We start from the raw sequence: 25,629 nt of genomic DNA, 5'->3' as shown, positions 1-25,629 counted from the left end.
GGGTCTTATCTCCACAACTTCTGACTTGAAGCAGCTTGAGGTCCACACACAGGTAGACATTATTTAACGCCACAAAAACTGCTATCAGATAAGAGATCAAACTGGATCACACAAACGGTCCACACTCTCCCATCTTGAGATGTGGAGATTAGAGATAATAAAAATACAAACCAGCAGCCCATTTAAGAAGAACCCTTGAACAGAGTTCCCATTATTTTCTTCTTGTTTTTTTTTTTTTTACAAACCGAACATCTGCGGTCATTTGAAATCATATGGCTAAAATCCCAGCAGAAACATTTGACCCGGTTCCCAAAGCTTTCACCAACACCTTGTTTACACCCAGACAGAATCTCAACAGGCAAAACTGTACTCGGCTAAAACTAAAACGTCTTTATACATACATGTTATCACAGGGTAATTGAAATCAAGTTCTACCATGACACGGCAAACTATTCTCGGTTAGTATTCTGGTTCACAAAATCTATAATCTGCAAAATGGGAAATCATGGCACAGGAAGAATTGAACACATACAACGATTCAGGGATGACCACAACTAAAACATTTAACAAAGTAATAATTTGTCAGTTATGGCATCAGATTACAATCAGACAAGAGTAAGTCACAATGATCTGAATTTGTGTTTGAAAACTTGAGGTTGCTGTTGGATTTGAGAAAGCTTCAGGATTGAATCATCAAAATCATGCAAGGAAGGTCCACACACATCTTTTTTGGCCCTCGTCTTTATATCTCTTTTGTGAGGGAGCAAAAGTAAACATGAAACCTAAAAACTTTGAATCTCCAATAACAAAAAAAAAAGCTTAAAATGACACGTGAAAATGAGAACAGAAAAAAAAAGCTTTGGGTTCAAATGTAATTGGAAATGCTGTCGTTATGACTACGCTCCGGTCAACAGGGAGAGTTCTACAACTGGTGCTGAGTGTAGTGACGGTGGTGGTGGTGGTGGTGTTAGAGGCCGGCTGTCGAAGCTGCCGACAGCCGCCAGAAGGGGGCGCCAGAGGGCCGGTATTGGCGTAGTGTGCAGAGGGGGTTCCAGGAGACCGCTGGGAGGCATTACTTTCCGGTGGAGAGATCCATGGTGCTGGAGCTCAGGCCCCGACTCTCCTTCAGATGACTCGGGCCACGAGTCTGTACAAAGCAGGGAGAATAAATCAGTGAAGGATTAAAGGGCAAGACACAAGATAGGGGTTACAATAGAGGCAGGTTTTAAGTACTAATCACAGACCAAGGCCTGAATAAGATAGTGTTTTGAGTCATGAATCCTAAACAGTGCTTTCACCTGGAAGGGGTCCTCGTTGCTCTTGTTCAAGTAGTTGAGTGAGGCCGCTCTCTTCATGCTACAGAAGATAAAACAGGAAGGTGTCAGTGGTACTGGTCTTGTTATCATCGAGTGCATGGATCTCAGCTTTGGCCCCGTGACATGGTTGTCCTGTACATTAGCCTTTCGGTTGTCCACACGGTATTAATGACCCTGTTGTGCGTGTCCTTTGCTGGTGGCTGGGTCTGCTACTCAGAAGAATTCTCTGCTGATATAATTAGCACAAAATATGAGACTGGGTAGCCCCGCCCATTCCGCCGGCGATACATTTCTTTCTGGTTCGATACGTTTTTTGCGGGAGCCAATCACCAAGCTGGCTTTTCCCCCTGGAGCGCTATTGGCCGGTTTAACACAATGACGACAGGGAAGCGACGGCAAGCAGCCAATTAAGTAAAGTCATTTGAACTGTTCAATGTTGAGATGTTCAAAATACTAGTGTATTTTGCTACATTTGAATATTAAAGAAGTCTTTACAAAAACGGGAAATAAATAAGTCCCTTTTATCCTCAGGAGGGAGGCGTTTGCGTGTGTCTGCGTTTCAAATGTGTTTCTGGTTGCATGTCTGGCTGCGCATGTGTGTGTCTGCATTCGCGTGTGCGTGCACGTGTGTGTCGGCATGCGCATGCGTGTGTGTCCGCATGCGTGTCTGGATGCGTGTCCGCGTGCTCGTGTCTGCGTGTGTGTGCATGTCTTTCTGCATGTGTGCAGACAGTGTGCACGTGTGTCTGTGTGCACGTGTCTGCGTGCTCATGTGTGTGTGCGCGTGTCTGCGTGCTTGTGCCTGCGTGCTCATATGTGCATGCTCATGTGTGCGCGTGTGTCTGGATGCGTGTCAGCGTCCTCATGGGGCCCCTACTTGGTGCTGCGGGGCTCCGGGGGGCCGTTGCCCTGGAGCTTCTTCACCAGGAGCTCGCTGCTGCGCCGCAGCACGTCCCGCAGCTTCCCCAGGGAGCCGCTGCGCTGGAGGGCCCCTGAGCCGTCCTGTGGGACGACACGCATGCTCTGAAACCGCTCCCCACCTGACCCGGACCCCCATGACCCGGACCCCCATGACCCGGACCCCCATGACCCGGACCCCCATGACCCGGACCACCCCGCCACCCAACTAGCTCAGCAGCGGACTCTGGGTCCGTCATGACCTCAATGCAACGCTAGTATTTTATTTTATTTTATAATGTCTAAAATAAATAAAAGTTTATGTATAGCCTGCAATTAATATCTTAAAAAATAAAATATAGACTATAAAATATAAAAATGTATACACAAGATTTACATGGTTTCTTTATACATATAAATATACATGATAAATATATTTGTATTATACTTCTGAATATTGTACAATGTTATAGTATGTGACGCACCAAAAAATTATTGAAATTGAAAGTACCGCCGAATGACCCGAAACAAATGCGCTGCATAAAGTATTAAATCTATACTAAATTACATATTTGTCTTTATTTTGACAGGACCTAAATGGTTTATGCCATTTAGTTACAACGTATGCAATAATGACATGTTAACATAACATTCTGTATGTACATGCATGTTCATGTAAGGTCGTTAAATGAACATGAGGCTGCTTTGTCTTCCATCCATCCATTGGCCAGATGCCAGTTATCCGCGGTTGTTTGTCCTCATGTACGCCATATTGTGCAGTGTTGTTACCAGCAGGTAGCTAGCGTGGGTGTTTATAAGAGGAACAGTTCGTTACTGCGCCACTAGGGGGCTAGCGTGGGTGTATTATGAGAGCAGTTTGTTACTGCGCCACTGGGAGGCTCCTGAATTCAACATGAACGTTGCATGAACTAGCAGGGTGTGAAACATTGATTTCTCTATATTAAAACTAGTATAGTACGAAGCAGAAAAAGAGACTTCACAAGTCTTCACAAATGAAAAACTTTATTTTAGAATACCAACAAGTGTTGATGCAATAATCATCACAATGCAGAATGGCAAATATAACGTAGACCTACTTACTAGATAGTGTATATAGACCGACCACATAGCTTCTTTTGAGTTATGAAAGTGACTGTATAACTTTTATATGTCGAGGACCGACGGTATCAATAAATAATCAGCATTCCACTAACACGACATTCTCATAATAACGTGGTGCACAGTTTCTACTCTCTTGTTCGGAGCGGCGTTAGTACAAAGCCTACTTGCGACGGTGAATGAGAGAGGAGCGGGGGGGGGTCAAGACAAGGTTAGCCTAGCGGAAAGCTGTAGCATGAACGCACTGGTCGTGGTTGAACGTTTAAATAGAGCCAGCCTACGTTTACACTTTCTGTGTGTTATGAGGGACGTTGGGTAAGAAGGAGGACCTCTGAAATGATTTGACCTGGAGGTAAGCTAAACACTACACACTAATACTGATCTGAGCAAGTCCAAACAGAGGCGTCACCGAAGCGCTTGGAAATCAATTGTGCAAAAACGAAAAAGCTCTAAAAAAAAAAAAGGCAACATACTAAGGACCCACTAAGCTTTTGTGTTAAAAAAAAAAAGGTTACCCATATTCATAACACACACACTCACACAAATATGCACTAATACTACCATGGAATCCAGACTTTTCAACCACCTGATCGACTTGCCTCTCTACTCTAACACCAACCAACAGGTCAAAAGGCCACATCCAGTCCACGGTGTGGATTTGCATTGCATGATGCAACCACACACACACACACACACACACACACACACACACACACACACAAATAACGATGCCCTCCAGACTCAACCGTCATTGCGTCTAACCAAATCGGATCCTAACCGTCGACTCTGCACGCCGAATGAATAGTAGCAGTGGCTTAACATGCGCCAAGAGAACCGATCACAATAAATAACCATGGCAATGGCACACTGCCTCGTTGAAGCCAGCCAGGACACCGAGGTCGTTCTAGACCCGGTGATGGTAGTCATGATGCATGAACATCACTGCCTTTATACAGATCAGCCTTTTCAAATTGAAAAATAAAAATGCATAAAAAAATGTAAACAAATGAAATTACATAAAATGAACTCAAATAGGAAATATATTTGTTAAAAACCTAAATATTAAAAATGCCAGGTGGAGGGGGAACGCAGAAGGCCCCCTTCACCCCCTCCTCTGGGGGGCGGGGGGAGGACTCTGTCTGAACACAGGGAGGGGACATCGCAACTATACAGTACCTCTGGTAGATAGACATTTAGATGTTTTTGCATAAATTAAAATAACCTTGCAATCAAAGCTATATAAAAACAAAGGCAACAAGTCAAAATAAATCATGTAACGACTGCACGAAAACAGCTCATGGCTAAATACAGGCACTATGATCAAAGCTAATTAGGGGACCCCATGTGCCTTCCCTCGCCCTTCGCAATAGCGGATGACAGCTAACGATGCTCAGGAACGGCTCGGGGCTAACGACAACCACAACAACCATGACGACAACACAAACGCACAATGAGGCCGATGCCCGACTGTCACAAACCATCCAATCAGCTGCAAGCGACGGTGGCTTTTGATAGCGCTATCAAAGGCTACTGTCCCTCGCAGCGGCAGAGTGGAAGTGAAGCGTTACTAAACCGAGGAGGGGGGGGGGGGGGGATATCATAACACTAACGCCCGGTCCCGCATTTAGTCCAATACACCGTAGCTACACGCACATGAACAATCACAAATGAGCGGTGTGAGGAGGAAAGTGTGTTGTGAGTTCCTCGTTAAATCTACACTCGTGCTGAGCTGTCAAAACCATCACGGAGACAGAGAAAGATAGAAGAAGAAGAAAAAGGAGGAGTTCCGGGTGGAGTAAACACGGTTAGTGAGGAGAGAGAGAGAAATCCAATAAAGATATGAGAAAGGAGGAGGAGACGACCAATCACAGTACAGTAAACAGAGGTGACAACTAAGTGGGAGGAGCTCTGGGGCGGGGGGAGGAGGAAGCGGCTCTGCGTCTCGGCCGAAGAAACCGGTGAGCGTTGATGAGGAGGTGCTGCTCAGTCGATGGGGAGCGATTGAGGGGAGAGAGAGAGAGAGAGAGAGAGAAAGGAGAGAGAGAGAGAGAGAGAGAAAGGAGAGAGAGTGAGAGAGAGGAGAGAGAAGAGAGAGATAGAGAGACAGAGAGAGAGATCAGGCCAGAGGGAAGGACAGCACACAGCCTTCTGCTGTTGTGGTGAGAGAGAGGGACGGAGCAGTGATATCCATGGCTTAGGCCTGATAAAGAGAGAGAGAGAAAAACAAAGGGACAAAAGAGAGACAGCAATCATGGTAAGATTGGAGTGAACTTGAAGAGACCTGGCCTAACTCCCCTAGGCTACAACCCCGCCCTCCAACCCCAGTTACCCATGTAATCATACCGATGCATCAAGCAACAATAAAGTAAATATACAGCTACTCTTCTTAGCTGAACCCAGCATGCCGCCTCAAACTGAACCAATGGACTCTCCCGCATGGAAAATGCATTTTAACCTAGCATTACGACATGGCTGGAATTAAAACGCATTACAGTTCAGTGTCCCTTCTATTTCTGTGTATATAAATAAACAGCAGGCCTGTGTTTAGCCTGCGTCCGCAGAGTGACTGGGCGGCTGGGCGGCTAGGCCCAGTCACCGTGACTCAGCTGCTGGTCTCTGCTGGCAGGCGGCAGCAGGCCGGTGACTGGCCACTGCAGACAGAGGACATCTGCAGCACCCTGCAGCGGCCATACGCTGCTTGCCTCCCACACGGGCGATCCAGCAGGATTAACAAATGTATGTATACATGAATGGTGCTTGGACCAAGCTTGGAGAGAAGCCACTAAGCATTGCATGTTTAAGGCTGCCTGTTTAGAACTCTAGCCCATTGCAACGCTAATCTGGTTCTGGTGCAAGACTAGCAGAATGTGGTGATCAAACGTTGAAATACAAAATTTAAGCTAATTGTAGGCTCAGAATATCCCTCTTTCTGGTTAGGATGACTAAGGTCTCATAAGAACACATGAAATGGAGAGTCGAGAAGGAGTACAAACCACCCAGTGGGGAGGGGGAAGGGAAGGGGGGGGGGGGGGGGGGATGTGATTCCAGAGGCTGATCGGTTGTCATGGCGAGAGTGTTGTCATGGCGAGAACATTAGAGACATGGAATTAGGTTAGGAGGAGGAGGGGGAAGGGAAAGCACTGGAAGACAGGTATGGATGCATGCAAGCGGCCAGAAGCAGCCAATTCATAGCAGGTCACAGCCGAACAACAGTACGTGCAGCAACCACAACAACAACCACAGGCAGGCACACACTAACAGGTCACCGGTGTGTTATCGGACAACACCACAACGATCAATGAAACAAACCGTCCGCTACCTCATTGATTAACTTCTGCCAGTACTGTTTACATATCAAATCATGGAACGGCTGTCATGACGCTTCCTCGGCTAGATTCTGAAGGACATATCCGGCACTTTGTGAGACAACGACAACTTCTCGTCATGGAGTGAGGATCATAGAGAGGCGCTTGCTCCGCTTTAGGGACAGTTAAACTTACAATTGTGTTGTTTTTATGTTTTTAAGAACCCTCCTGTAACCTCCCTCCCTCTAATTAAAATGGCAGAGCATGCCCGCAGATTACCATAACGACGTCTGAAAGGCCAGGGAAAACCTTTAGACGTGGATTAGCCTCTAGCTTAACATATTGACCCTCCCATTGGGTATTTCATCAACGCTATTTATAATTCATCAGCAGAAACGGAGGCCACATCTAATTAACACAATAGACCAGCGATGACGAAGTCCAGATACTAAAATAAACTCGAGGCACATCAGGCCTTTAAACGTAAAATTGGTTTTGCGATGTTCTCTAAATTTTCCCAGTGTCTTTAAATTAAACAAGTTTTGATAAATGGATGGATGGAAGTTCGCAAGCATTCGTTTTTATCGCCTAGTTGCCAAGACGAACAGGATGTCTGGTCCAAGTGCAGTTTAGCAGGAAGCGAAGTTAACATAAGAGCGTGATCAAGCATGATGACACAACGTTTTACTGCTGTGGCGTTTCAACGTGGATCTGGTCCATGCCGTGCATTCCTCTGCAAGCCATCTCATGCTCAGAAGAAAAACCCCAAGCGGATTCTTGATATACAAACCGGTTACTGGTGTGAATCTCAAATACTCTATGACTATATTTTATATGTTATCTTTTATTTATAGAAATGTTCCCTTAGCAGACACAAAAGGACATACATAAGCCATATCCTCACAGCCAAAAACGATGCCAGTGGGTACGGTAGTTTGCAGGTTAAAACAAAGGGTGGTGCGGTTTTTAGAATGTAAAACACAGACAGGGTGAACACAGATGGCCGCTGCAAGTGCCAGGATGTTAAGGTGGAGTCTGACAAGCCTGCAGGCCAACATGCATGACGGGCATTATGGGTAAACTGGTGTAGCGGGGAGAGACAGTCACAGACTCCACCCAGGGCTTTGATGGTGGTGGTGGTTGTGGTGGGACTTAGTCACTGGCTAATCCGTGAGCCTACTTTATAAATACATGTCCATTAAGAAGCCATGAGAGCAGAAACGCAAAGTTAAAACGAGCGTCAGAGCCCAGCATTAACGTCTTGGTGGACAAAAGGGGAGAAAGATTCCTTTTCAGAGTGTTAAAAATGTGTGCCCTCAAATTAAGACGCTAGGTTGATAGTTTATCATTATCTATCCCTCTCAAAACGTAATGCTGTTTGAGTCCACCACCAAGAGGCCCCACCTGGAGTCTGTTCCTGCTCCCCCCCTTCTGTTGCTCCGTGGAAGCAGTTCAAGCCATATCGACAACAACACAAGCCACTTATTAATAGACAAACGCATTCAGGCTTCATACAGGAGTGGCGAGCAACAGCACGGGACCACTTGCTCGGGCCGGTGTGAGTTCTGCGCGACGTCAGGCATTACAGAGTCGGCAACGGCAAGACACCCAATCAGCCTTAGAGCGACCAGGGTATTGGGGCTTCATCGACTTGAGCTGCATGTATCCCAGTCAGTCCTAGACTAGCACTCACTAGATAACACACACCACAAGTCGATGACTAGGTACAGCGGGAGCAGATTTATTGTTAATAGCGTAGCGCCGAATGTACCACTATGGCCCGGACCATCTCTATACGTTTCACCACAGGACTTGTGTCTGGTGGTGTGTGTGTCCCCCGGCCACAGGCCTGGTATGGGGGTGCAGGTGTCGGAGGAGTAGGAGGAGGAGGAGGGGGGGGAGGGAGGTCACTGTAGTGGATTTGTACTCACCCCGTTCCAGTCGACGCCCATACTCACTTCCTCGCCGGTCTCGGAGCCGGACTCGTACTTAACGCTGGACAGGCTGTCCCGGCTCCTCCGCCGGTCGCCCTCGCCGTCCTTCAGGATCTCCACCACTCGAGTCTGGTGGATGGGGTCGATGCCCTGGGGAGGGGGGGAGAGAGACAGTGAGTGATGAGGAGCACAACAGGAGAACACACAGAGAGAGAGAGAGAGACAGGGAGTGAAGAGGAGCACAACAGGAGAACCGAGAGAGAGAGAGAGAGAGACAGGGAGTGAAGAGGACAAAAGGAGAACACAGAGAGAGAGAGAGAGAGAGAGAGAGAGACAGTGAGTGATGAGGAGCACAACAGGAGAACACAGAGAGAGAGAGAGAGAGAAAGAGAGACAGGGAGTGAAGAGGAGCACAACAGGAGAACACAGAGAGAGAGAGAGAGAGAGAGACAGGGAGTGATGAAAGAGGACAAAGAGAACAAAGAGAGACAGGGAGTGATGAGGAGACCACCTGATGAAAGTACAGAGAGAGACAGGAAGTGATGAAGACAACAGGAGAAAGAGAACACAGAAACGGAGAGAGAAAGACAGAGAGAGTCACAGACAGATGGAGAGACAGACAAAGACAGACAGATACACAGAGAGAGAGATGCACGGTCGAATGGATAGCGATAGCTTTATGCAGATCACGGACTACAGTGATGAGTCACAATGGTCTTCTCTACAGTTTGGAGGAGATGCACGACAATGTCTTAGAAGATGCGACGGGAGGGGTTTTTGCACTTCAGTGGCATCAAATGAGGCGGTGTGAAACAGAATGAGACATGGCAAATGGGTGGATGGGTGGGTTGTGCTATCGTGGAGCTACATGTTAACAAGAAACCCACTTACTGTATTGCTCTGGATCGGAGGGGGGAAAGAGGGCAGAGAGAAGGGGGGGAGAAAACAGGGTGAGATCCACTGCCCCACCCGTCCCCACCAGAAACCCATCCAGCACAACCACAATAAGACTGTCTACAACAGTGGTAGGGCCGGCCTTGGAGGCTCCGGTGCCTCGACAGGTCAAGAAGGGGGAAACTGTGCCTACCTGCTTGCGAGACCTCAGGGCACACTCCTCCAGGGTCTCCGCGGCCTCCAGCTTGCCCTGCCGGCGGTACAGCGCTCCCAGGTTCCTCAGGGTGGTGTTCACCGTAGGGCTGGGTCGGACACACACACACACACACACACACACACACACACACGGATAAACACACAAAATTATGAAACTGTTTTTGTATCCTCCATTCGAAAGTGTGTTAAAACTGAAGCTATGAAACGACATGAACGCGCGCCAGGGAAGGTCCGACACTCACCTGTTGACCTTGCAGGCCTTGTACCAGCCGCCGTACTCCCCATAGGGAGTGTTATCTCTGTGCTTGCCCTGGAAGTGAATAACAAGCAACAGGAAGAAGAAAAACACACAGTGTGAGAGGGAGTGGCTCTGGGGTCAAACTAGTAGAGCAGCATTTCTGCGTAATGTTTACACTACACCATCAGGCGACACCAAACTACAGTTTATGTGTGGGCCGCGGTGAAAAGATAAAAAGATAATCTGCACTTTATGGGGGTCCAGCTCTTAGTCTATGATTATGTCCCCATTAATTATTACTCAGTTACTGCAGTTGTATCCCTCCCTGGATCCTAGTTTTAGGCTCCTGGGAGGTGGAATAGGGTCTCACCTTGCTCATCTCCTCCCGCTCTTCTGCGTGCATCCAGATGGGCTTGTTCTCAGCTGCAGAAGACACACGCACAACAGAGCAGAAGTTGCCACACTGAGTACAAGAGGACTCCATACAGAGGACTCTGAATCATGAGGTGAAGTAGCTCTACACAAGACACCTTTATTAGATTTGGTTCCATATCTACAGCAGTTAGATGTGTCAAACTAACACAAGGGTGGACACATTACCGCCTGGGGCTGGGAATAAAAACACCCACCAGCCAATTAGAATAATTCCAACAAGATATGATATATTCTAGGAACACAGCAATAACATCCCCCGATGCACACAATGCAGCGTTGTTACATCGGTCATAACAAGTAATGTGCAAGTATTTAGTATTATGTGCAAAAAATGTTAAATGAAAGAAAGGGTAATCCCTCTACACCACGTATCAAAACATCACTGAGAGGTACTGCTCCACTACATTGTCCCACGACGCAGGGCCGTTGGAGAACAAACCCAGCAACAGTTGCAATATCAGTCCCTTGATCTTGATCCACTTTGAAGACATCAAATCCACGACAAAGATGGTGCATAAAGTATAATTTCCATCACTTTCAATTACTTCAGGAACACAATACATTTCACACATTTCAAAGTATTCCCCGTTGGCAGATCAAAAGCAACACAACTGAACACAAACTGCACAAGCTCTTTTATTTCTGTAACGTTTGTGTCTGCGTGAGAGACTCTTTGAGCTGTAGTGGGCGAGGAGGGCTGCCCGAGAAGAGGTCAGGATTTATCTCTGTCTACCGGAGACCCTGCTCTCTGGTGGGGGACAGACAGACAGACACAGGGCATGACAGCTTATCCCCTATATAACCAATGCTCATGTAAAGATCCACCGGATCCGAGGCCCAATCACAGCCTCGATTAGCCATCATCACTGCTTTGGTTGTGCGCACAAATTGTGTACATTTTAGTAAGTAATTCGGGATAATTAAGCCCTGCGTAGGGGCAGTTCTTTGACCGGATGTCGATTGGAGGTTCAATTTAAGTCCAGCACAACCAAACATTATCCGACAACCCTGTAGTTCTGGTGTGTCTTAAAGCATTGATTGTAATCCAAAACAAACGTCTCAACATGGTTATTATGTACATGCGCAGTCAGACGTTCTCGGCAGTGGTTAGGTCACTGAGGTCTGGCCTTGGCCCTTACCATCGACGGAGCCAAACTCCTTCTCGTGGGCCCGCGTCAGGATCTCTTTGTACAGGATCTCAGCCTCCTTGTACTTCCCCTGCTTGAGGAAGCAGGAGGCCTGGAAGAGAGAGGGGGAGAGGAGGGGAGTTGAAGTGATGGATCGAAAGCATCTTCTCCAATCACAGAGAGACCCTCCCAAGAGAGGGTATATCATCAGAGAGCGGCTCATAAAGAATGAGTAACACTATATCCATGGCAGCCAGCCGGGGAATCGGTGGCATGAAAAAGTAAAATCTAACAAGACATAAATGATGATCCAGACGAAGGCTAGCCTGGACTCAGGCGGACCGGTATGGCCCTTGATAGAGAGCAAAGAAGATGGAACGGACAACCCGGCTCACCTAGCCATAGGAAAACTATGGTGACATGCTTAGAATTGATGAATCCAATGCCACTGAGGCAAGTCTGGGAGTTTTGTTTATGACTTGGAAGGAAGAAAGCCTACACCGAAATCCAATTTGAAATGACTTGAACTGCACATAAAAAAAGGTTACATTTGAGTAAATTGTATTTGCAAAGCCCTGAATCAAAGGTAGAGTCTCAAAGGGCTCCACAGGCCATATATTTAGGTTAAGCTTTTCAAATGGAAAACTCCACATCATACTGCCTTCACAGAGACGTAACCAGGGCCACCAGGCTGACTGGTTTAGCTGAATCATTGAACGGCTGAACAGAAATGCAACGTGGGGTTAACATTGTATTTTTGACTGGTTCCCAACATGAACCATGCCAGACTGTGTGGGTGGACCGGGAGCAGACCCTCACCAGGTTGTTCTTGGTCTTGGCCACGTTGGGGTCGTCGGGGCCCAGCCGGTGCTCGTAGATCTCCAGGGCGCGGCAGTAGTAGTACTCCACCTCCTCGTACTTGCCCTGGTTCTGGCACAGCAGTGCCAGGTTGTTGAGCTGCTTGGCCACGTCCGGGTGGTCCTTCCCCAGAACCTGAGGAGAGGAGGGGGAGAGCAGTGAGCGACCTGACACATCGCTCTAACCAGGGCTATAAATATAATCTTATCTTGGAACAAATGTTCTCCACTCAACAGAGTGGAGAACATTTGTATTCAGGGCGTATATTTATATTCAGGGCGTTTAACAGACACTTTTCTGTACACACATTCACACACCGACGGAAGTGTCAACCACACATGGTGTCAGGATCAGTTAGGGTGAGGCGTCTTGCTCAGGGACACCTCGATACTCAGCTAGGAGTAGCCGGGGATCGAACTAGCAACCTTCTGGCTACAAGTCAACCTACTCTACCGCCAGTCAAGCGGAGAGCCTCTGAGAGAGAGTGACACGTTATGCCTGGAGGCTCAGGGACTGTTCCCTCTACTGTGGAGTACCACTGCTCCCTCCACCCTCGCAATGCCATCCACGCTCAGCCTCGCTCTCAATCACACCCCATACAGCCCCTACAGCTTCACTTCCTTGAAACCCAACTGCAGTGACAAAACGGCTCCCATCTTAAAAAAATAAATAAATAATAACTTTGGGTTTGCTGACACGGTCGAGGCTGAAGACAGAAGGAGAGGATTGTGGGGGACGGAGGCCCTACCTTTTCTCTGATCTCCAGGGCCCTCTTGCAGAGCGGCTCTGCCTCCTTGTATTTGCCCCTCTTGCCGTACAGCACGGCCAGGTTGTTCAAGGTGGCCGCAACCTGGGGGGGAAGAGAGAGGGAGAGAGGGAGAGGGAGAGATCGTGACTGGCAGGAAATAGAGTCAGGATTCCGCTGGGAGCACTATGTTTAGTCTTTAGGTCACTGTGGTGTTTGTTGGAAGGTCAAATGCTCTGGCCACAAAACAAGAAGGAAACACCAGTCAAGAACACAAAGGTGTATAGTGTCCAAAAAAGTAGTGGTGTGGGCAACTTCTGAAAGTATTAATAATGGTGTGTTAATTGGGTGAATGTAAACTGGACTGTGTGACCAATAAAGACTGACCCTGACTTAGCAATAATATCAGTGTGGAGTGTGGCGGTTATCGCTTCCTCGGCTTCACACAAGTCTTTGGGAGCCATGACCCGAATACCAGGTGAAACCGGCCTCCACTCTCCCAGCCCACTTTGTTCATCTTTATAGAGGTGGTTTCCGTGACGACGGCGTTGAGACTTACAGCGGGGTGGTCCTTGCCCAGGGTCTTCTCGCGGATGGACAGGGCGTCGTTGAGCAGGTGGGCGGCCTCCTTGTATTTGTTCTGGTCCCTGTGGTGTAAGGACGGCGGGGCAGAGAGGTTAACGTCACGTCTAACGGTACCGCGCCAAAACAACGAGGGAGGCGGGGTCAGGAACTGTCTTGGCTAGGCCCGATCCCATATGCATTAAAGGGGTGATATTATAACACCGGGAGTGAGGGTGATTGGCCATTACAAGCCGTTTAAAAACCTGCCTTTTCCTGTGTTGTAGTGACATCACAAGTGAGAGTGTCCACCTAGACGTATGATGGATAGATAAGCAACATTTGCAACAGTCCACTGGAAAAGCTGGTCAACTGATCTATCCAGAATTCATTCAGGTGAACCCTCGTTATATCACTGAAACACACGAAAGGGTCGACTTTCATACGGCCACCTGGTGGCATGACACCACCCGTTTGATTCCCCTTGAACCGTTGATAAGAGGCAAGGTGAGACCAGCCAACCTGTAGACCAGGGCCAGGATGTTGAGCATGGTGGCCACGTCGGGGTGGTCGTGGCCCGAGGTCTTCTCCAGGTCCTCCAGGGCCTGCTTGCAGAGGGGCACGGCCACCTCGTAGCGGCCCTGCGACGCGTACTGGATCACCAGGTTGTGGAGGGTCCGCAGCCGCGCCGGGATCTCGTAGCCCCCCTGCTGGGCCGCCGCCACCGCCGCGCTGTTGTGCTGGTGGGGCACTGTGGGGGGGAGGGGGGGGGGGGGGAGACGTGTCAGGGTGTGGGGGGGGGGGTATCTTCAGACTTCACCGAGGCTCTGCATAGCCTCCCCGCTTACCCCCTCCCCCCACCACATCACTCTTACGCACTTATTGTACGTTGTACGTCCTTGCAATTAAAAATGGTACGTAGCATCGTGTAGCGTCTTATCCTAGCTATCTTTGTTGTATACGGGGATGGGTTAGCCTATTGATTGTTATTGCTTGCCAATTGGTTCTATGAATTGAACATCCTATACGTAAATATCTTCCCAGAAATGTCCAGGGATGAGGCATCCTCCTCAAAATAAGGGTGTGATGAGGGAGCAATGACAGAGTGAGTCATGCCGAAACATGATCCATCGATAAGTGTATCCGAACGAGGAAGGGTACAGTGTGCGTGGGGAAGGCTGCCGACTGATAGTCCAACAAACGTTAGTCGATGAGAAGAGTCTGAGTCAAGAGTGTTTCCATTGGTTGGACGAAAGAAAAAAATTGAATAAACGATCCAATTGGGGTCAAACCCTTAACGGCTTCACCTTGTATGAAACGCTCGATTGCATTCATTTTGAAACGATAGAGATCGGAAGTGCCAACGCTTTTTTGTGGTATGAGGTTCGTACTAAATAATAGGCCTGGTTGCTCTCTTATATGATAAAAATACTAAAAAGACTCATTATTACCGTTTTATATTTCTCTGTACTGTAGAACAGGTTGAAAAACATGACCTAGATAGAAACTTCTTGCTCAGTCCTGGAACGCCAACCATTTTCTGATGCCCCAAATGTTAAAATAATTAAAATCATATCAAACATGGAACGATTAGTCGACTAACGACTACAACATCTTTAGCTCTGGGGGCCCGCCCAAAAATGGTGCTTCAGCAAACAGATGGTTTTTACGCCACGACACACAGCACGCCAGTAAAACCCGGAGATTGTAACGAGATGGTTCTTACTGCCTGGGCCCTGTTCCTCCTCGTCATTAGGGAAGAGGTCGTCCAGGTTGTCCTTGGGGGTCTCTCCATCCTTCTCCTCCTGCTACACACACAATTAAAAAAAGCACCATCATTATCACCATTTCAGCGGAGTGGTCTCACCGAAGACATGTATGAAAGCGGCTGCTTCCAGACTAGGATAAACGACCGTAGTTCCAGGCCAGGGGGGCTGGGATACTGCTGAGCTAGGCATGATCTGTGAGCCAAGGCTGTGGCCTCCTCTGGGTGACGAAGGAGAAGGTCAGAGGCAGGCTGGGTTCATAATTGCCGGCAGATCAATGAAGAGCCCTTCCCCCAAGATCCCTCCTGCCTGGACGTCAATCGTCTGATCATGATTGGCCACCAGCCCAGCGTACTTCCAGATAAAGACATTAGCTGATACATAGGCAGTCAAATCGAAAATGGCCTCCAAACTGGAAATACTTTCCTGTTGCAGAGATTCTACTCAAGCCTATGAAGAAGTGCTATGCGCAGAATTAAACCAATTTTATCCAATTATCTCAACTCTAAAACCTAAAAAGACACATACTGGCGGAAATAAACTGCTGATGCTGCCGATACAGTTGGGTTCCTCCTTCACTGCATAAAACGTTTGCGTCAATAACACATTTGTTAAACGTTTGAACAAAGGTTAATGGTAAAACAATCACCAAGTTGCGAAGTCTGAAGTAATTGAAGTGTCAGAGTATGATCAATTTAAAAGAGGACATTTAAAAGGGGGAATGGAGTCTCTGGGTGAAGGTTTGTTGAGGAATGAGGCAGAGAAAAAGAAAGGGCCGAGGCTTCTCGGTGAGGCGCGGGGCGACTCACTGTGGGCGACACGTCCTCGTCGTACTTCTTGAGCTGGTTCATGAACTCCAGGTGCTTCTTCTCCTCCTCCAGCTGGGCCACGCTCTGCTCGCTCTTCTGCAGCTTCTGCTGCGTGTTGGCCAGCTCGTCCCGCAGCCACTGGTTCTCCTGGCACAGCCGGCGCACCTGGGCCCGCAGCTTCTGCTTCTCCGACTCCACCGCGTTCAGGTGGTTGGACAGCGCCATCATCACCTGGGCGGGGGCGGGGGCGAGGAGGGGGAGGGCAGGGAGAGAGGGTGAGACCTCGGTGTGAGAGGGCAGAGGGAATGTGGACATGGAGCGCTGGATTTTGTTGTGGCGGAGGAGGGCGGGTTCTGGCTGAATCATTGTCAGCCGTCGTGGCTCTTTATAGAAGGAGGAAGCTGGGTCGAACTGGCACCACTACCACTTGAATACTTTACACTTAACTACACCTCGTTACTTATTATTACCATTGTTTTAGTTTCTCTACCGTTATTACTTATTTTAATTATTGATATTGTGATCTATTGATCTTGCCACTTACTTTTACTATTTTTTCTTTTTTTAGTCGTTATCTTTATTTACTATGGAGCTGATGACGAACCAAGCCTAAGAATTCTACCCTTGTGTACAATAAGATGCAATAAAATAAACTCTGAATCTGAATTGTACACTGAAACAAGCCTCACATGGTGTACATTAATATTTTGCTGACAATACAAATGGAACAATCTACTTTTAAATATCGGCATGGATTGAGCCATTTCATTCTCCATAAGGTGTCTGCTCGCTCTTGTGTAACACCATGATAGACAAACACAGATCAGCCAGCACAGATCAGCCAATCAGTATGCAAGGGCAGCTTCCTGGGGGGGAGGGAGACTGCTATCCAACGCTTACACAGAAGGCATCAGACACAAGACAATTGTTCATAATGGAACGAGCAAACAAAAGAGCAGCAGACCGCTCATTAAAGGGGTGATATCACGCCACCAGGTGTGAGTGTGGTTATCCAATAGCCATTACCGGCCGTTTGAAATCGGCCTTTACCTGTGCCCTAGTGACATCACTGGAGGGCGTGTATGATCAACCTCATGTAGGATGGATAGACAAGCAACATTTGCCAGAGGGTAGGCTGGTGGACTGATCTATCCATTGTACATCTAGGTGGACAAGGCCCACAAGTGATTAAAAGTCACTAAAACACAAAACAGGAAAAGGCCGATTTTTCAAATGGCTTGTAATGGCTAATCACACTCACACCTGTGCCGTGTTCCAATATCCATACTTACTAGCCTAAGTTTGAGTACGTAGGGCGTTCCGATTCAGATTGGGCGAAAATAAGTGTACTAAAAAGGACCCGGATGGTGTACTAAAGACAGTCAAATCGCGAAGTGTGTGGCGAACACTTTTCGTACTCAACGGCAGCCATCTTAGCTACTTAGCGGAAAAGGGCAGGGCCAGGCTGAGCCAACGTCGGCGCATTTTCCACATAGCCTACATTAAAAGAGTCATTTTGTAGTTTATATAGTTTTATAGCTTTTTATAGCTGCTAGGCGTTAAGAGTTCACCGTTCAAAGCAGGATGTCGTGGCGGCAGTCGTGATCATAATTTCCGGTTAGTGCACCACAGAGTATTCGATTTGGAACAACACTGACATCTGAAAATTAGCGCACTTAGTGAGTGCGGATAGTGCACTTCGTTTAAGTGTACTGATGGAAGTATGGATATTGGAACACGGCACTGGTTGCATAATATCCCCCCCTTTAAGTAACCCTAAGCAGGGCGGGGGTCGGGAGGGGTCAGGGTGGGGTCGGGGTGGGGTGGGGTCTCACCTGCGCCTCTCCCAGCCCCAGCTCGATCATCTCCACCGACTTGCGCAGCAGGTTGGACTTCTCGTGCACCAGGTTGGCCTCCTCGTCCTTCTTCAGACACTTGATGGTCTCCAGCAGGCTGTGCAGGATGGAGTTGTGCTCGTTCTTCAGCGCCTCCAGCCCCTGGATCACCAGCTTGGTGTTGGAGATGATCTCCTCCTGGGAGAGCTTCTCCAGCTTCTCCTCTCGTGGGTACACCATGGCGGACATCTTCTAGCGGCGAGCTCGGGGACACACCTGCGGGGAGGGGAGGGGAAAGAGGTCTTAATCACCTGCACAATCAGACGCAAAGCTACTTGCTGTAAAAGGTAAATGGACTGCATTCATACAATGCTTATTTAACGAGTGGCCACTCAAAGCGCTTTACAATATTGCCCAACATTCACCCATTCACACACCGACGGAGGTGACAACCATGTAAGGCAACAGCCAGCTCGTCGGGAGCAGGGGTGAGACGTCTTGCTCAGGGACACCTCGACACTAGGAGAAGCCGGGGATTGAACTAGCAACCTTGTCGGTTACCAGCCAATCCGCTCTACCTCCTGAGCCACATGCCGCCCGTTGCTGTACAACCCCAGCAGGACGCCTGAGGATAAGTGGGTCAGTTTGTTTACACTGGTCGCCGAGCTCATTTTAAAAAGGCCCTGTGCAATTAAGGATTGTTTTTTTTTAATTAATAGCATCAAGCGTATTTAGCTTTTAGCTTAGCGCACAGTGCATTGGCCGTCACAAATCTACCAACACTTTCCCTTCCTTGGTTAGCATCTTTAATCTCAAGGGCTCTAGGAGCAGGAAGACAACGCCCCAGCTAGCTGGTACTGGGGGAAGAGAAGCACTGTCACGGTCTGAAGAGATTAGGAGATCACACCGATCCAACCGCACTCCAGGAGCCGACAGAATACCCCATCATCTCTCTCCCCTCCGTCCACTACACCTCCGCCTCGTCCGACAGCACAGTGTGGACGGGAATTTAACTGATATTCCGTCCACAAGCAATTACATGACTGAGGCAAGGAGAAGAATCGTGTCGAAGCATATGCTGATTGGTGGTGAAAATATGCAAAAATCAAATCAGCAGGGTGTGTGAGTTATAACAACGAATGACTAATGTATTCATGCAGCTATGTGCAGAAGGGCTGCTGTATTTCATATGACATACAGCTTTGAATGGGGCATGCGGTGAAGCTTTTGCTTCACATAATAAGCCCCAGTGAGACACTGAAACATGGGGCCAACGCATGCTGCTGTATGGAAATTAGAATGTTCCCAGTGTTAGATAGAGAGCTAACTGTATGCGTGTCTGTGGAAACGGGCAAAACAACAGCACTCATACACCAACAGCAGCCTCTGCAGAACTAATAGTCCATTAGATCACGACAGCGCACACGATCTGTCTGTTTGGAGAGATGAATAATGTATTCATTATGGATGCAGCTTCATTTTCCTGCAGTGTTTTCTGAGGCCAACCGGTGCATCATAAAGAGCTATTCTACCGTGCAAGCACAGTGCACTGAGAGGACATGTTATGCTGTACTTATTCGAGGACTAAAGAGGGCCTGCTGGGTGGAGCCGGGGGGGGTCATCCCGGTGATTGGAAGAGAGGACGAATCTAATCAGGACGATCACCGGACTGGAGTGTGCAGCTGGACTGGAGGGACATTAAGAGAAAGGGCCCAAATACCGCCTAACTGTCACAAGACGAAACCCCAGTGGAGGCAAGACCGCAGTACGCAGACCGCCTTACTGTCACAGGACTGAACCCAAAACTAAACCCCAGTGGAGGCAAGACCACAGGATGCACAGACTGCCTTACTGTCACAGGACTGAACCCCAAACCGAAAGCCAGAATCCCATCTGCCGCTACATCCACACCCAGGGCAGGGTAAACGTACGACGTTATGAAAATGTAGGAAGAATTTCCCCCCGATATTGCAATTGCGTGCGTGCTTCTGACTGAGCATGCGTTTCATATTTCACCACATTGCTGAAAGAGGTGGGATACTGCTGGGATGTTGATCAGGAAATGCCCTGGCTGAGGATGCAGAGCCGCTGGGCTTGAGCAGGGAGCAGGCTGCTGCGTGTCCTTCGCTCACTGGTGCAGTGCAGCTATGCATAAGACGCAACTGTTGCTATTAAATAGTAAAGCTATGCTGACTGCCTCACTTTGAAAACATTGCCCCTCCCTCCCTCCCCCCTTCCCCTCCTCCGTCCCAGAGCTGACAATAGGCCTCCTACATTTGGAAGCTTTCGACCGATCATAAAACAGGGAGGCAAGACATAACGTTGGACGGTTTTAGTTAATGGACTTCAACACGTGACTTTGCAAACAAAGTCTGAAGATTGATGCCGTGGCATAGATAAAAATCAATTTACATGGAGCAAAAAAGAAGGGAGGTTTGAGTCAGCCAGTTTTACACAGTGACTGGGTCAGAGTGAAATCAGGGCGAGGTCATGTTTGTTGCCAGGGTCATTGCAGTCATGCATTAAGCAAGCACCAAACGAGGTGTTAAACACTTAGTTTGATGTCTAAAAAAGCGTGTGGGGGATGACATCGCAGACTCCACTGGACTCTTAAATGCGATCTAATGTATTCCTCCTCCAAAGTGAAGCAACCAACAACACAACAACCTCTGTTTTCCTCTGAGAGAAACACAGAGAAAGTCAAGTCCATGACACCAGTCACTACCTTCCATTTACCGCTCACTATGTCAGGTAGAACCCGATCCTCACTTAATCCTTAAAGCCGTCGTAGGGCCCGGTTTTATATGGAAACCATTAGGGCGAGGGACAGTTAGGTGAGTCATCACGTACGTATGTAATATGAGATTGCATGTACTCAGCCTCTGGCCTTACACCAGCCAATGACAAAACAACATGGACATAATTATCATCGCCGGCTCCAAAATGGCCTCCATCTAGGAAGAGGAGGAGCCCTGGGAGACAGAATGACTGAATATGTCCTCAGCAATCCTTTAAAGTTTAGAGAGCATTTGTTTAACCAAGAGTCAACAGATCCCTTGTTTGTAATCGCCAATACTCTTTAACAACGTGTCAGTTTCTAGTTAAATCCCGAACCGAAACTATTTTTGGAACAAAGCCATGGATAACGTGTACTAGGACGATTTTTGGACAGATACTTTCCATGTTTCCCTTCCTGTATGCATAGCCGATTTGGTTATCCAATATTAATATACAAAATATGCATATTACATAATGCATATTTTGAAAATATGAGAGTCCGTTGTCAGTTGAGCACCTAGACAAGTATCCTGATAGAGGACGCTTGATGAGACATGCACGGGATATATTCCCTCTTCAAAGAGTTAATGTTTCCCTGTCTTCTTTAACAAGCTGGATTAAAGTCCACCACAACAAAGACAATTAATGCCCTGGATGTTTGGTTTCGGTGCTCTTGACTTTACTTGTGTAAATAAATGACAGGGAGGCAATGACAAAAAAAAGAGGAAGGAAATACCATGGTAAATAAATGACCAGTGGTCCAACCAATCCTAGTTCACTTGCCTAACCCTCACTAAGAAAGAGGTTTGAGGGTATTATGATATTACAAACGTGTGCCATGTCATCATGATGACAATAGCATATGGCTAACAGCAAGCCAGCAGCCAGCTAACAAGCTCATGTTGTCATTAGCTGGCAAGTCGAGACATTCACAGACCGGAGATCTGTAAAATGCCTCTAATGAGTCCTTAAAGAAGGCATTTTAACAACCTCTAGCTGTCCATCTATGACCTCAAACTCAGATCAAAGCATACACAAACACAGGTTAGCTTCGAACAAAGCAAAATGTCCAATCTCATCACACTGCAATGAAAAAAATAATATTGACAATCACTCGATTCTAAAAAGCCAGAATGCGATGCGTACTGATGCAGCATGAGAGCCTGTTTCCAGCCTCTGCGCCAGCAACATTTCCGAGTGGTACCGCAGTACTCGCTACATCACAACTTGACACACGGCCATCCTAACCTCAGTTCCAGTAGAACATCAGATCTGATGAAATATTGAGTGCTCCGGCAGCAATATGCTCACACTCCGGCAGACAGCATCATCAAGGCGTTCCGCACACAGGGGGGGGGACTCGTCGCGCTTTGAGGCGACAGAGACGAGAACGATGGAACCGAAAGGAAAACAGGACCTCCGTGCGATGATGCAGCAGTGAGAGAGGCGGTGCTTGGAGAAGAGAGGAGAGGAAGACTAGGGCTGTCTCCTAAGTGACTGTGACCTTCCTCGCTGCTCGGTCAGAACTAATGCTCAGAGCTGAGCGGGGCCCCACCCACATCAAGGGGAGAGAGAGAGGGAGGGAGGAGAGAGAGGGAGGGAGGAGAGAGGGAGACACATGGAAAACAAGAGCGCACGCTAGGATGGGAAACCAGCACACAAACACACACAGACCTCAGGCAGGTGGAATGAGAAGTCCTCATCCAGCAATCACACACAAACACAATAGAGCCGGTTTTATAGCACTGAAACCACAAACACACACACACGGTCGGAGTTAGCATGTGTACATGGTACTCTAATACCTCCCAATGCATTGCCTGCAGCTTAACCCTAAGTGCTGAAGTCTTAACCCGGTTCTATATCCTTACCACTGGAAGGGAGAACACCGTGGGAGAGCACTGATGGTCACCGATGGTTTAACTGATTACACCCACATGAGAAACCCAAGGAAAAGCTTTATTCTCTTCCAGCACATTTCTGGACATTACAGTGTAGTGGTGAACCTGACACCTTTGATTCTATCCTTTCCCCGCGGACTTAATCTCATGGAATAACTTGATCCCGCTCAGTTTCCAAAGAGTGAATACACGTAACAAAAGCAATGTTAGCCTAAGTCAATATTAAGCCAGCAACCAGATTGCACTGAAAGAACACCAGAGATCATGTGACTTCAGTGGTGTTGGGGCTTGAGTTGATGAAGCTTGATTGGAGGGCTCACCTGAACCCAGCAGGCATGAGTTGATGATTATTTGATTAGATCACGGATTTGCAAAACAAATCCTAAAACCAACGCAAACATGGCTGAATCCACATGAAAGGTTCAGCCCAACAAGGCGATCTTGAAAAGGCTCACCCACCAGTCCAAAGCAAGACTCTCCAGATCATAACATGTAAAGAAGAGACATTCAGGATACATGAGTCGACTATACAAGACCAGCCTCTTATGTATCATCATATATCCTGAAACAGATTATGATAAGGATTGGTGTTTACTTGGACACTCATGCCGGCTTTGGTGTTCAGGTCGTTGCAGGCTTTGGTGTTCAGGTCGTTGCAGAATAGTAAGGCTTGGCAAAAGACTAGAGATTCAATACTCCAACATCATCAGCAACCATCTACCGGATCTGCAGTAATTCCATTAATGGCCCATTAATGGGAATGAGGCGTGATTGTCCATGTCAACTATAACTCATGTAGCGGGTGAATCCTCCAGAAACACCACCACGTATGGTCTAGTTCCAGCATTGAAGACCAATGAAAATGATGAGGTTGGGTGATCAATAAAATACTGGAAATAAAATTGGATTAGGATTAGTGAATAAACAAATTGCTGTTAAATCAGAAGAAATTTAAACTGGGCATTAACTCAAATCGGATACCATGCACCAAAAAGCAAACATTGCAGTTATATAACCTAAGTCCTATAATATTAGCCAATAGGGAGGGGATAGTGTAGGCAGGGGATAGTGTAGCGAAAAAGGTTGCAGATTCTTCAGCAAATGGTACAGGTTAAATTCCCAGTCTCTGGGAACTGTTGGTATATGTGAGAAAGATGCACAAGACCAGACCTGCTCCAGATGACACCTCTGCATCCACTTCATGCGGCTTTGGATAAAGCAGACTTAAAGATAAAGATATAAATGTCAGCAATTATAGAGGAAACGTATGTGTGTGGGACCTTATCCGTGTTCCTGTCCAAGTGTTGGCAATGACATGATTGTGTACACAAAACAGTCTGCCACCTCACCAACGATGACTCATAGCTGACCCTCACATCTTGTCCACAGAGCACATTACTGCTGCAACATAATGGATCGGGATAAAGAACACTAATGAATCATGTAGAGGATCAGGCCACTTACAGCAGCAAACACAATAGTAAAAGGCACGTCTAAATTGCCCTAGGCAGAGCCGGGTATTGGTTGATGGTTAATATAGGCACAAAACAAATTCTGCTTAGCTAATAAAACAAGTTTCGCACAGATTGGATGTTTCTTTTCACTCCCTCTATGAGACAATGTTTGGAAATGTATCATATGTCTATTAAGAAAACGATAGCTCAAATGAAAAATAACATGATTCCTAAGGAACAAAATGAAACCATTCAAAGTCAAGAATCGTCAGGCAATCTATGAAAAAAAATAGCCTGGTAAACGTCATTGTCAATGCATGACAATAGACATGGAGAATCTACACACCAGTGCATGACATGAAAATCAAACATAGGATACTCCTCCTGAAACCATAGAGCATGAAATCCCTAACGGCGAACACAACAGACTAATTAATAGACCTCTCTGGCTCTCCCTTTCCTGTCCACTGGATGAAACTGGACTCTACCAAAATCAATTTATTCCCGTCTTCCATTTTCTGCCCATGCACTGTCCGTGGCAGTGTTGCTCCCTGGCCGGACACCAAACAAAGGAGCACCATGCATCTGTCAGGGTGTGGCAGGGCCATGGCCGGGGGAAGAGACTAGGGAAGCGCGGGTGGCACAGTCAGAAATCATAAATAACCCCGCAGAAGCCGGCTGTTAGGGCTTGGTCTTGCTGCCTGGGTGTCCTCTTCTAAACAATGACCAGCACAATGGAAACATCATGTAACGTTTAGGTTGACTTCCTGTCTGTGTGCAGGGCGGAGGCAACTCGTGTGCATTATTTATGTTTTGTAATGGAAAATAACATGCGGTTATACTTATTTTACACAGTATAACCCGGCACATTTAACATTGGATGAGGAGGCACTTGCCATTGCAATGAAAATAAAATGAAATAAATGCATTGAGAACCACAGGGCAGAGGATCTGCCCACCCATATCATAGTGCTAATTAGACTGTGATGAAGACATTTCTCACGTCTCAATGACCATACAATAATCAGACTAATCCTAAACCATTTAATTACACCGTATTGCCAGGGCTGTGTTAATAACAATTCAAATCATATATAACGTTACCCGAACCAAATCTCAGAGCGAAGTATAGCCCTGCGTGATGGTTTGTTTTGCGGTATCAGCGTCAGCGTCCAGTCCAGTAGTTAGCTTGAGCTAACTAGAATTAGCTCTCAGGGAGGGGGCGACGAGTCCCATGGAGACCCCCCCACACCCGTACCACACGCATGCGCAGTATGATTTTAAATCCCTTTCTAAATCCTTTTGTTATAATGTCATGTGTTTTAATGAAGAATATGTTAAAAAACAACTCACCAAGAGCCACAGGGAGGACCGTCACAAGCCCCTTTAGATCCAAAATGTCTTCTCCTCGACCGAGGATCTCCCGGCAGCCTCTGCGGTC

General features: G+C 47.4%; 1 protein-coding gene across 4 annotated transcripts; it reads right to left on the bottom strand.

The window, feature by feature from the left end:
• Window positions 1–222: 222 nt before the first annotated feature.
• klc1b (kinesin light chain 1b) lies at window positions 223–25,629 on the bottom strand. 4 transcript variants are annotated; one of them, XM_056610104.1, is made up of 16 exons: window positions 25,542–25,629; window positions 18,056–18,331; window positions 16,221–16,451; window positions 15,372–15,453; window positions 14,168–14,396; window positions 13,644–13,731; window positions 13,088–13,189; window positions 12,301–12,474; window positions 11,494–11,593; window positions 10,290–10,342; window positions 9,924–9,991; window positions 9,659–9,767; window positions 8,569–8,721; window positions 2,194–2,318; window positions 1,299–1,356; window positions 223–1,147 (listed from the first exon to the last, which is right to left on the bottom strand). In XM_056610104.1, exons 2-16 carry the CDS (start codon window positions 18,302–18,304, stop codon window positions 1,073–1,075), a joined length of 1,896 nt encoding a protein of 631 aa, XP_056466079.1. In that variant the 5' UTR covers window positions 18,305–18,331; window positions 25,542–25,629; the 3' UTR covers window positions 223–1,072. The 4 variants fall into 4 exon arrangements, with proteins under 4 accessions (XP_056466079.1, XP_056466081.1, XP_056466080.1 ...); XM_056610106.1 differs by lacking the exon at window positions 25,542–25,629 and adding an exon at window positions 25,293–25,521; XM_056610105.1 differs by lacking the exon at window positions 25,542–25,629 and adding an exon at window positions 22,082–22,434.

This window comes from Gadus chalcogrammus, chromosome 15 (assembly GCF_026213295.1).
Source record: "Gadus chalcogrammus isolate NIFS_2021 chromosome 15, NIFS_Gcha_1.0, whole genome shotgun sequence".
Classification (NCBI taxonomy): domain Eukaryota; kingdom Metazoa; phylum Chordata; class Actinopteri; order Gadiformes; family Gadidae; genus Gadus; species Gadus chalcogrammus.
Note: the sequence above shows the minus strand (reverse complement) of the source record. Positions and strands in the feature narration are given on the sequence as shown.

Coding starts and splice junctions, on each gene's coding strand:
- klc1b (XM_056610104.1), bottom strand. CDS start 18,304: ATGTCCGCCATGGTGTACCCACGAGAGGAGAAGCTGGAGAAGCTCTCC. Junction 13,190..13,643: donor TGGGCAAGGACCACCCCGCT/GTAAGTCTCAAC, acceptor CTTCCCCCCCAG/GTTGCGGCCACCTTGAACAA. Junction 2,319..8,568: donor TGGGCGTCGACTGGAACGGG/GTGAGTACAAAT, acceptor GTCGTCCCACAG/GACGGCTCAGGGGCCCTCCA.